Source organism: Elephas maximus, chromosome 3, assembly GCF_024166365.1.
Source record: "Elephas maximus indicus isolate mEleMax1 chromosome 3, mEleMax1 primary haplotype, whole genome shotgun sequence".
In the NCBI taxonomy this organism is placed as follows: Eukaryota; Metazoa; Chordata; class Mammalia; order Proboscidea; family Elephantidae; genus Elephas; species Elephas maximus.
Genome location: NC_064821.1, coordinates 73481320 through 73494059, shown reverse-complemented (window position 1 = coordinate 73494059; position 12740 = coordinate 73481320). Strand labels below are relative to the sequence as shown.

Genomic DNA, 12740 nt, shown 5'->3' with positions numbered 1-12740 from the left:
TGGGTCCATTATATTTAACTCTGCTTTTGATAGTCAAAGATCACGGAGCATAACTGTCATCTGAACATCTAGAAGCCAGAGACTGGTGTTTGATGAATGTTTTATACTAAATAAAACCCATGAGCATGGGGTTCTGTAGAAAAGCAATTTATTCCATTATAAGCACTTACACAGTTAGTCATGGAAAGTAACAGGCCTGCTGGTGAAACGGGTCACCCAAAAGGGAGATGGTACCAAACTAGTGGTCAAGGACTAACTTCTAAAAAAAAAAAAAAGGCAACTCTTATCCAGGATTAATTTAATTTTAAAAACAAATTATCAGCTATCAATTCACTCTTCTCAACTTAACTGGACAGTCTACCTGTGGTATAACTGTCAGGTAAAAACATGTATCTTTACAACTTGGTGGTCCCAAGTTTAAAAAAAAAACCAACCATTTCACAGAAAGGAAAGAAATAATATGCAATCAGTTTAAGAAATACACTAACAAGCAAAAATATATGGGAACAGAGGAACATGTAGAATAAAGTTTTGACTTAACTGGAGAAACGGAGAGGAGACTGGTCTACATGGCAAGTCAGGTGTGAAGATTTTAGAGTAGGAATCTATTTTGAATCTCCCGTTTCCTGAATAAAAATGACATCTTGCAGTATTATACTTCATGGCTCAGACACCTACCTCACTTGGCTCTAGTCCTTACCCACTCTAGCCTTTTTACTTAGATGAGTCTGAAAAACTTGGGATTATAGTATAAGAAGAAAAATAACCACACACATATGTTCCCCTTTCTGTGGCTACTTCAGACCCGGGTTTGTTTCTAGAAATTCCTGAAGAAAATTTAAATATAAGTCTGCGGCTTTGCTAAATCAAGTCTCCCAGTTAACATTTAGAAAACCCCCACTGCTTGGGCTAATAGCACTGTTGATGGTACCTACAGAGGAATAGCCAAACATAGTCTTGTCTCAAAACCAGTGTTAAAATCAATCTTGTGGTTGAGAGAAAAAAGGGGAGTCTAAAATCACAAGTACAGACATATCTAGGACCCCTGTCCTTCTGGATCCACACTTCCTTCAGGGTCTTCATCATTATAAATGTTCTCTGCCTGCCGAAAAACAAAAATGAAAGAGAAGGCTATTTGGTAAATGTGAAGGTTACTCCTGAAGATTCAAATGCTAGCAAAATGAGGATAAAGAGGAGATAAGGCAACAATTAGGAACCCATTGCAATAGTCCAGCAAGTGTTGATGAGAACCTGACCAAAAAATCAGGGTGTGGAGTAGAAGCAGAAAGTTCAGCATTTGTGTTTGCATTTCTTAGATGAGGATAGATGGGAGAAACATTGCAGAAAAAGATACAATAAAATTTGGTAAGTGAACTAGACCTAGAGATGACTAAACAATGGAAGAGAACTCTTCAGTTTTCAAGTCTGGTTAATTTGGAAAATATTGGATCCATATAGTAAACAAGTCAGGAGGTGGAAAGGGGAGTAATGAGAAGGGGAGGAGAGAAAGGTAAGTTGTTTTGATGAGTTTGAGATACCATGGGACAATCAGATAAAGGTAAAGAGCTGGCAGTTGAAAACAGCAGCTTGGAAAACATGGCAGACAAGAGCTAAAGTCACATCTGGGAATAAACTGAACAGGTATGCCAGTTGTATTCATGAAATATAGAAATACGAGGGGATACCATGTCTTATTTCTTACCAATGTACCTCCCCCAAACAAATGACCAAACACTTACCATCTGCCACACTTGCATGATATTGTCTTCTGATACAGAACAAATCACCCAAGGTTCATTGGGATTCCAGGAGAAATCAGATATCTTGGCAGTGTGACCACCATGAATAAACTGAAAGAGAGAAGATACAAAAGATATGAAAAACCAGACAAAAGATATTAAATTACAGATTATTTCAGAAGTGCAAAATGTCAGTAACATACCAGTAACTCTGGTGGCCCATCTTCTGCATCTTCTGGGGATTGTTCCTCTCCAATTTTACTAGAGGAGAAGATTTTTAAAAGTCAAAACAGATCTACCCTGAGTAACTACCTATTTAAAGTATTAAAAAAAAAAACAAACCTCGTCCTCCACGGAGGGAGGAGCTAACACAAGACTCACCTTAAATCCCAGACATTCAGCCTACGATCAGTACCACTGGAAGCCAAAATAGTTTCATTGTGAGGTGACCACTGAACCTATACATAGGAAGGAAACAGGAAAGCCATGAATTAAAAAAATTGAGGGAAAATTACCTAAAATTATATTTAATAATTTTAAAAACCTTTAAATAAAATGAGAAGTCAAAGTACCATATACTATAGTTAAAACTGACACCTAGATCATATTAATTTCCTTTATGAAAATAACCTGTTACTAGACTGGTATATCCCTCAGTATGCCCTAGCAATGAGCTTTGAACATAGTACAATAATTATTTCTTGAATTGAGTCAGAGAGGATTTTGCACGTTAAGGAGCATAGACTGATGTGGCAGAATTAGGCTCGAATTGAAAAGTCCATAGACATGTCAAAACTATACAGAATGAAGGAATGGAAATAAAGGAAAGTGTCAGTAGCAAGGCCAATAAGTAACCAGGTACTGGTTCTCTTAACACCTCAAAAACGTAGGTGAATGACCAATTTGAGAAAGTACAGAAATAACAAAGGAGGAAAAAGTCCCACAGGGATTGGCATAGGCATAGAAAATATTTCTATTATTTATAACAATGGGATACACACATTCAAGTTTTCCTTTAAAAAAAAAAAAAGGATTAGTACCATTACTTTCTCTTACCTGGAATATTTCATCCTTATGTGATTCAAAGGAATGCAACTTGAGTTTCAGATTTCTCAGATCCCACAAAGCAACAGTCTATGTAAAAAAGAAATTCGAGAGCAATCAACGCCTTTTTATAAGTGGGGGGAGCTGGAGAAATTCACCACATTTTCTCTTAAAATGTATCAAACTGACCTTGTCAGCTGATCCTGTGGCAAGAATAAATTCACTATAAGGATTAAAAGAAAGGCAGTTCACTTCAGCAGTGTGAGCATCAACAGAGTGGCTTGGTTTGGAAGTATTGTTTGAACGAGTATCCCAGCTTTAGTAAAAAACAAAACAAAAAGTTTGAAATGGGTGATTAAATGTAAAACTTAATATACGAACGGGAAAAAAAGGATTTTACTCACATCATAAGTTTCTGATCATCAGCAACTGACCCAAACAGAGACTCATGGAGCAGATGCCAGGAAACATCTTCAACTACTGCTGTGTGGCCAGTAAAGATGGTCTTTGCATCCACCACTTTTCCTTCCTTTGGAACAGCGCTGATGTCCCATAGGCAGATGGTCTTAAATGCAAAATTAACCATTATATAAAAGGAAGGTTACTCTCACCTCACCCTCAAAAGAAACTGATTGATAATTAGCTCAGATTTGCTTCAAAATGGGAAGGATACGCACATGGTCATCTGAAGCACTAAGCAAGTGCCCACTGAGATTTGGGTTCCAAGAAAGCCCATAGCCCTCCTTCTGATGTCCACGGAGACGCAAGTCTGGGTTGCACTCTCCAGAAGGGTCTGCAAAAGTAACAGACACATCAAGACTATACAGTCTAGTGGGTCTACTAAGTCCAGTAAAACCTGCAAAAAGTTAGAACCTGTGTAAGGCAGACATCTGTCAGAGAAGAACAAATCAAATACTTCCACTAATACTGAGTGATAGAAATGTGCTAAGACTGTACCCGTCAAAGGTAGAAAACTTGCGAGACCTGGAAAAACAAGGCAGTCCTGTCAAGTTCCAGCTCTCACAGGTTCACTGTATAATGGAATTTTGATCAAGAGGTCTGAAGCTCTTAACATTTATAAGCAACACAAAAACCCACTATGATTAAATACATAATGTTTAAGCTGCACTATTACTCTGTTCTATGTAAAGAAGTTTTTTTTTTTTCGCACTTAAGGGAAGAGACATGAGTAAAGAATACTCACACACATCGGTATCAATTACAACATATTAACTTATACAAAGAATAACCAAAAACCAAACCCACTGCCATCGAGTCAATTCCAACTCATAGTGACCCTATAGGACAGAGTAGAACTGTCCGATAGAGTTTCCAAGGAGCACCTGGTGGATTCGAACTGCTGACCTCTTGGTTAGTAGCTGTAGCACTTAACTACTACACCACCAGGGTTTCCATACGAAGAATAAGGACCCACCAAATTCAGATTGAGAGGGGTAAAGTATTCCCAGTGATTCACTACTTTTGTCTGAATAGAAAAGGGCAGATACCTGGTTTAGAAGGGTGTTTTGTGTAGTCAAAAACAAGAACATCACTGGATGGAGTCTTTGTTGCAATGATGCAAGGGTTCTGGGGCATATAACGGGCCCTGTTTACTTCTCCTTCATGGTTGATCTTGATTTCTATTTCAATCTTTCCACTCACTGAGCCAAAACCTCCAAATTCTGTAAGTAAGATTGATTAATTAATTAATTGCAAATGAGGACAAAGCAAGAGCTATCTCTATCTGTAAAAGTCACTCAAAGTGTAAGGACAGGGAAGGCTTTTTTCCCAGAGAACTGGTATAATGCTAGAAGTAATCTAGATACTTTTTACCTCTACAAAGTACTTTCATGCCTCTTATTATCTGATTCTTACCATAACCCTATACAGCAGGCAAGATATTTGCATTTTAGATGAGGAAACAAAAGCTCAGTGTACCAACAGTAATATACTCATGGTGACATGACTAATGAATTGGAGCTATAATGAACCCCTATGTTCTTGATTCCTAATCTAATACTCCTTTAGCTATACCTACAATGACTCCAGGTAATTATACACTCAATAAAAAGTATTTCATTACCATTTGAACTTAAAGAAGACTTCCGCTTCCAAAGCAGGATCTCAATAAGCAGTTTTCAAATCTCATTTAAAGTACCAAATAAGTATATTGAATAAATAAAACCTAAGTTACTATTTTAATGAATAACAAGTAAACAGTCTGTTAGGCACTAAAGGGTTCCTCTTACACCATTTATCTGAAGCTCTAGTCTGTGATGACCTTTCTGAAATACCAATACATCTTATCTTCTCCCTACAGCGTTCTTCCAGTGAGGAGAAACAGAGCCACACCAAGCTAGTTCTGTTTTCCTAACCTCCCACTTACACTTGCCAACCAAAGTCCTTGGGTGAAATAAACCAGGTAGGCAAGTACCACACAAAAACATTTTTTAAAATTCATATCTGACTACTGTATGCACTTAGAGTCCTCCCAAGTACCATTATAAAATGTGTAACAATATAATTTGTGCCTATATTAATCTTGGCTAAGTAATATATAAACAAAAGTAGTTAATCAGTCAAAGAATTACAAAAGACAGCATGATAAAGTAGAAACAGCTCCGAAATGAGAGTCAGATCTACGCCTACCCTGGCCTCTGCCACTTACTAGACTGGTGATTTGGGGAAGGCCTTCAATTTCTCTGAGCCTCAAATATCTTATCCATAAAGCAAAGAAGTTGTAAACGTTAAATGAGAAAGTATAAATAAAAATGCTCTGACAGTAGTGAGGTTATACGAGTGTTATTTTTTGAAGAACAAAATCTTTCCAAAAAGCAAAGGACATAGATGGGTAATATGGTTGGCATATTAGGTAACTTTCAACTTCAAAATAACTTTGAACCAAATTCAAATGGGTGAAAAAAAAAGTTCAAGGCAGACTGTGAAGGAGGGGGGGAAAAAAACACAACACATTAAATGAAACTTTTTTTCCAGGAAGTTAGTCCAAAAGGCATCTACAATGCACACAAAAGAAGGCTCAATATGTGACCTCAAGGAACTTTTAAACATGAGGAGATAAGCACACTATATATGACATGACAAAAATACCTAACAACTACTAAAAAAAAAAAAGGGGGGGGGCACCCATAACAAGGGAAAAGCAATAGCTGCCACAGAGCAAGGGGCAATCATTACATAATGTGGGTTATTTCAGTACTGGGCATATACTAAACTGAGAACTTCCCTAATAGTACAGGAAAGCACAGTAATAAGAAAGAACAAGAGGACTAACAACTCCTAATCAGGGGCTACTGATTCGAAGCTGATACTCGAAATGCCAAATTTAAAGTGGGAAAAGACAAACCGTGATATCAATGTATAATGAAATGAATGAATGTTAAGGTATGTATGTTCACATTGTTTGCTTCTCTCCATGTAGGATTTTTGTTGTTGTTGTTAATTGAGGTACAACATTCACATAGTAAAGGGCACAAACCTCATTAAGTGCCCAGCTTCAATTACCCCACGGGAACTACCACCCAAATAAAAATACAGAACATTTCCAGCACCCGAGAAGGCACTCTCACGCCATTCCCAGTCAATACTGCACTCCCACAAACAATTTCTACCATTCTGATTTCCACCACCAAACCACCTTTTGTTCTATGCCCCAAAACATTTTGAAACTAACAAGAGTAACTTCTAACATTCTGAGTCAAACATGCAAAATATTTCAACATGATTTAACAACAGATTATATATAATTCAGACAAAAAGACTAGAGATTTCTTTTTTTTACATACGAAACCAGCTATCCAAATAGGATGCTAAAAATAAACTTGTTGATATTTGAAGATCTTGGTAACAAAGTATGAAAATATTTTAAATCTATTTTCAGATTTAAAATGTGACAACAGCCAGACCGAATCTAATCTGACGACCACCCAAGAAACTTTAAGAGACATTTTGACGTATCTCCTTCCACCACGGTTGAGACCATACATAGGCATCAATCCCATTTTAAGTACCAAGCCTATCCAGAAATCTGAAAGATTTTTTGGAAGGGAAGAGGAAGGAATGGGAAGAGATATGCTGTAGAAGCTTGGAGCGAGTTACAAATCTCTAGTGAGTCTCTGTTTCCTCGCAAGGATTAAACAGAATGATTTATATAGCCATTATCTTATGTATTATTGGTATTACTAAGCATCAGTAAGGGAGGAAAAGGTCTCATCAGAGAAAAAAGTTTGAGTATTTACGACAACTTAGTAAATGTTAAGAGATGCCATTTTAAACTAGTGGGGAAATAGATTAATCAGTAAACAGTATTCGAAACAAAACTGACTAACCATTTGGCAAAAAAGCTTAGATTCCTATTCCTTATCTAACACCAAAACAAATACCAAAAGGATCAAAGTTTTAATGGTAAAAATATAGAAGTACTAGAAGAAAATAGTGGGTGAATATTTCAAAATCTTAGAATGAGGAAAGCCTTCAAATGACACAAAATCTGGTGGATATAAAAGTTTGACAACTTCAAACTTCTAAACAATAAGACTTAGAGTCATAATATAAACTTGGAAAAAAATATCTGCCACCTATTTGCAGGGGATAATTTGCCTTATCTATTTAAGAGATAATTGAAAACAAAAGGGCAAACAAAAAACTAAACAAAAAAACCCACAGAAACAGCTAAATGTCCATCAATGAGGTATGACATACTATATAGCCGTCAAAAGGAGGCAGGTCTCCATATACTGATACAGAAGGATACCCAAGATTTATTAAGCCAAAAAAGCCAATCGCAAACCTGCATTGTATATTCTTTGCTGTATCTCTGGTACCAAGAAAAATGTCTGGCATACAGTAAGTACGCAACAGTTGCTGAATGAGTGATCCAATACATGGGATAAATCGTTCAGAAAACTATAGATCAATTTAACAGTGATCTCTAGGGAGTAGGTTTACAGGGCTCTTTCATTTTATGTTTATTTATCTTCTTATAATTTACTATATTACCGGTCAAAATATTTGTTTTGTGCTTAAATAACCAAAAAATTTCACTTAACAATTTATCTTCATTTAATGAAAAACACTAAGGCTCATACAGGCTAAATGATTTACCCAAATCCATACAACAGGGCTTCTAGCTGTTCTTTCTCCACTACAGATGCCTAGCCACAGAGTGACTTTTCAGTGATCTTATCCTATTGTTACACACTTAGGTCAATGACACAAAATCACATTTGCTGACTTTAATCCTAAGAACTTATTTTGCATTCTGTACCAGACTAAGCTTAATATGGAATGGTCAAATGACTAACAGCACAATTATAATCCTGACAGATGAGAGCCCTAAAGAATTTTGGTAAAAAAACAAATTATGCTAATCAGGAGAAATCTAACATAAGATGCTTTAACATGCGTTATTTAGAGCAGAACTCTCCATCAAAACCTGTCCTCTAAGTCATAATAATCTGGGTTTGAGGACAATAAAAGAAACCCACCAATTCCTACCTCTTATGAAACGGAAAGAGTAAACACTTCATGAGAAACAATCTAATCTTTAGAATTATCTCCTAAAATACATTTAATTTTTATGTATGTAGTGCCATGGTTAAGTCATTTCTATCACTTCAAACCTGGTAAGGGTAATTTAAGCCACTGCTTCTCAACCGTTTTTTCATTATCACCTCCCCCTTAGTCAGAGCCAACTTGATGGCAACTAACAACATGGAACCCTTTAAGACTTCCCCTCCCTTAAATCCCCAACCCTTGATGAAATTTTCATACCACAAATATCCTGTATGTACATCTGTGATTTATATATAGAGTAAGGCTGCTTTCACACCCCTACAAACCAATTTTTACTCTCTTAGGGGCAACACCGTCCCTGTTGAGAACATATGCATGCACACAGCAGTGATATATGGTAAATTTTTGTTTCTTTTAATTCCAGAAAGTCCCGTACCATCAATTATTAACATAGAAAGGTTTATAGCAAAAATACAGAACAAAGTGTGTATTAAGTATTTCTTTTGGCACCTATGGCTAATACAAGTCAATACCTACACTGCAAACTCAAGCTTTCCCAAGCTTAAATCTTGTTTCTAACTTCAAAGGCTACTTATCAAACCGTACGTCCTTTTTATGATAATTTAAAGATGAAAAATATAACCCACACACGGTTCCCTCTTCCACCTCTAAGATTCCTACCTCCTTTCTCACTGTCATAGTGTGACGCATCAAACTGAGCATCATCGTTAGGAAGCTGCACACTGGCTATCACAAGGTGGTTTTGTTCATCTGAGGTGTGTGTTCCCAGGACAAGTCGATGAATGCTGAAATCTTTCCCTTCTGGTCTGCAAGAGCAACGCATGATCGTTACTCAAATTAGTAATGTCAATGGAGACCATGACGTCAGTTATACATACATGGATGCAAAAGGCTCTATTACTACAATCAGTTTTGAGAGGAGAAAGTCATTAAGAGCCATATTTTCTACTTTTAATGTATCTCCCACAGGGCTGGGTACAAGAAGGAATACATAGTACTTAATTTTGTAAGTATTTCTTAACTTGGCCAAAAATTTAGAACAACTCTGAGAAAAAAAGAAATTCTAACAGATTAAAACATGGATTAACTACTCAGCTTTTACAATGGGTTTGGAAGAAAAACAGCAATTGTTGGATACATTATTAGTATTTAACACTGTTACACTGAGTATAATGCAATAAAAAAAAGAAAAAAGACAGGGAATTTGGACCAATGTCAAACACTGCAGAAAGTTTATCAAAGCAGAAAGCTACTCAGTTGATAGTGCAGAGATTTCAGCCTTGGGGAATTTGCCTAACTGAGTGCATTCCAACCCTGGCTAATCACTACATTATTTGGGAAGCTTTTTAAAAATATGGGTTCCGGAATGATTTAGTAGGTCTGGGGTGGCTACCATTTGGGACCCACTGGTCCAAACATACCTAATTTAGAATGTGATAGTCAATCTGGAATCACTATTCAGCTATTTTTCAAGCGCTCTGAAATGTCTTTCTGTCACAAATTCTTACATGATTTTAACTATCACTGAGAACTCCTTACAGAAAGGACTCCACTTACTCCTGAACTCCCCAGGTAATTTTGACAATCAGCTGAATATGGGAACTCTTGGTCACTATAACGAAGAGCGCAACTCTAAATTTCTAGATGTTTATTACAGTTTTATGTAACTTTTTTTTTAAATGCCCTTGTGAAGGTAACTGTCTCATTCTTAAGTTATTAATAAAATTTACATGTTGAATTTCCACTAGCTGAGCTGACTCCTAGTCTAATAATCACTTGGCACGTATCTTGATTTCTAAAGATCTGAGGTTTTAAAGTAGTTTTGTTACTAAATATACAATATAATTTTGAATGTTATTCTGAAAACTGAATCAGTTTTATAACAAAGTAAGAAACGTGAACTTCTAAGTCATAGTGAAACAGTGATGACACTTGTAACTTCTTTAAATGTGCCTCTGGAAGTGCTTATTGGGGAAATCCATTATTCCAACAAGCACACCGATTTTGCCGAAACTTTAGATATCTATTATCTAAATTCACTTTCATCTTTGGATTGACACTTCCTCTCGGAAGCCTGTCCTGACGCCCCAAAGGGAGATAATTTTTTCTTCCTCTTAAGATTTTATCTGTGCTACTTTTTTTTTTTTTTTACTACTTTTAGGGAAATTATAATTACTTTGTACTGTTCTATTTTATACACAAATTTATACCTAAATTTGTACCGATACCTGGCACATATTTGTTGTTAGGTGCTGTCGAGTCAGTTCCAACTCATATCGACCTTATAGGACAGGGTAGAACTGCCCCACAGGAGCTTCCAAGGAGCAGCTGGTGGATTTGAACTGCCAAACTTTTGGTTAGCAGCTGAGCTCTTCAGCACTATGTCACAAGGGACCCTCAATATATGTAACCTAAAGTAATAATATAATTTTCTCTATTCAAGGTAAAGGTCCCTGGGTGTCACAATTTGCTCTTGTTTACTAAACTAAAGATTGGTGGTTCAAACCCAACCATCAGTGCTGCACAAAAAAAGCCTGGATATATGCTTCTACAAAGGTTATGACTGAGAAAACTCTAAGGAACAGTTCTACTCTGTAACACATGGGGTTACCATGAGTCAGAATCCACTCCATGGCAACGGTTCCCGCCCCCCGCCCTAAGTATCCTAAGTAGCTCTCAATAACTGCTCTCATCACATATAAGGATTAGTTTCAGCCTGCCTCTTTGACTATACTATGTGCAACAATGGGCTCAAACATAACACCAATAATATGGATGGTGCAGGACCGGGCAGCGTTTCTTTCTATGGTACACTGGGTCGCTATGAGTTGGAACCAACTGGACTCGACAGCACCTAACAACAACACCTGCTTCCTGAAGGCAGGTACCGTGTCACGTTCCGTTTTGTATTAACCAACTAATACCAACGACTGTGAGAGTTCAAATGTTTTGTTTAAAGAACTGTACTCATCAAAATACTTTTGAAAGCTGACAAGTTTTATGTTGTTACTTGGTCAACTACAGTTGTTTAATATGCCTACTCAATTCATTATCAGAGAAAGACACTACCCAGGTATTTTCTCTTGTCATATAAATCGCAAAATATTTTTACATTTTGCCACACATTCTGGGCTAGAAAAAATGTTGCCAATAGGTTTTGCTCAAGTGCAGGTGGTTGGATAGTGGGAAATAAGGGGCGGGGTATCTATGGAAAACCTACACTGCGAACACACAAAAAGAGATTCAGAAATTAAGTGTATTAAGAGATTTACATCACCTGGTTACATCTGGAAGCCACTGTGCAGTTAGGCTGGGCCACTCCAGAGCATGGGTCATCACCAAATCATAAAGAAAAGGGGTGTTCTTTTTCCATATTTTGTACTCCTCGTTGATGACACGTTCTTCCACGGCATCATCAAAGGCTGCTAAAAAAGAAAAAATAAATGAACTTAGCAAACGAACGGAAACCGATCACACCCGGTACCACTAACAGCACGGCTCCTGGGTTCTCATTTTGAAATGGAGATTAAGTTTGTCCAAATCCTTCCTAGGCAGAGGCACCAATTCCCCTCTCAGCCTTCGTAGGGCAGGAACTACTCTCGGTTCACTGCCATCAGACACTCCGTTACCCGTTCCGTGCGCTGGGCCTTCGGGGCACGCTCCCGTCCGCCACTAGTCTACAGGACCGGCGAGGAGGCCCGAACACCAACCCCTGGGGGTAGGGAGCGTTGCCGAGAGGCCGACAAAAGGCGGCATAGGAGGACAGGGAGCGCGGGGAGGCCGCCGGGCTGCTAGGGGAGGGATGAAACACCCTGCGGCGACCGGCACCCCCTCTGGAGGTCCTGGCGCGCCGTTAGCCCGCCCCGCGGGGACATTTCTCCTCAGGCCTTCGACGCTGGTAACCGCACTCAGCAAAGTCGGGCCTGTCCTCACTGTTAGGCCGTGTCGAGGCCGCAGCAGAGCCGCAGCTCCCCTTGGCCCTTCTAGGACGGCCCCGACACCCTCACCTTCCTTGTCGGCCATGGCGGGCAGGCGAGCCGGGAGGGAGCCGGGAGTCGAGAGTTGCGGGAGGGGCGGGGAGGCTGCGGGCGCTCGCTCCGCGCGCGCGGCCTCTATTGTTTCCTGCTGCCCCTGCGTGAGGCCCGACTCGCGCACCTTCGCGCCAACATCGGCCAATCCGGGCGCACCGAGCGGCGGAGTAGGCGGGAGAGCCGCGCTCGTAGCCTATCCAGACGCGCAGAGTTGCTTTTCGCCGGACCGAGGCGCGCGCTCCGCCCCCTCCCCCACACGGCTCAGAGCCGACTTCCTTCGTTTGCGCGCGCGCGCGGGGCCTGGCGGGAGTGCGCACGCCCGAGGTCACGTGAGAAGGGTTGAGCCTTTATACTCCTGGGGGCCGCCATTTTC

The 12740-nt window shown here is 39.1% G+C and overlaps 1 protein-coding gene across 2 annotated transcripts; it reads right to left on the bottom strand.

The window, feature by feature from the left end:
* Position 1: 1 nt before the first annotated feature.
* On the bottom strand, positions 2 to 12529 carry RBBP4 (RB binding protein 4, chromatin remodeling factor). 2 transcript variants are annotated; one of them, XM_049878643.1, is made up of 12 exons: positions 12344 to 12529; positions 11614 to 11758; positions 8997 to 9142; positions 4292 to 4465; positions 3461 to 3576; positions 3188 to 3348; positions 2973 to 3099; positions 2796 to 2873; positions 2121 to 2197; positions 1943 to 2000; positions 1740 to 1850; positions 2 to 1102 (listed from the first exon to the last, which is right to left on the bottom strand). In XM_049878643.1, exons 1-12 carry the CDS (start codon positions 12357 to 12359, stop codon positions 1037 to 1039), a joined length of 1275 nt encoding a protein of 424 aa, XP_049734600.1. In that variant the 5' UTR covers positions 12360 to 12529; the 3' UTR covers positions 2 to 1036. The 2 variants fall into 2 exon arrangements, with proteins under 2 accessions (XP_049734600.1, XP_049734599.1); XM_049878642.1 differs by having other exon boundaries at positions 11614 to 11761; positions 12344 to 12523.
* Between the last annotated feature and the right edge of the window lie 211 nt (positions 12530 to 12740).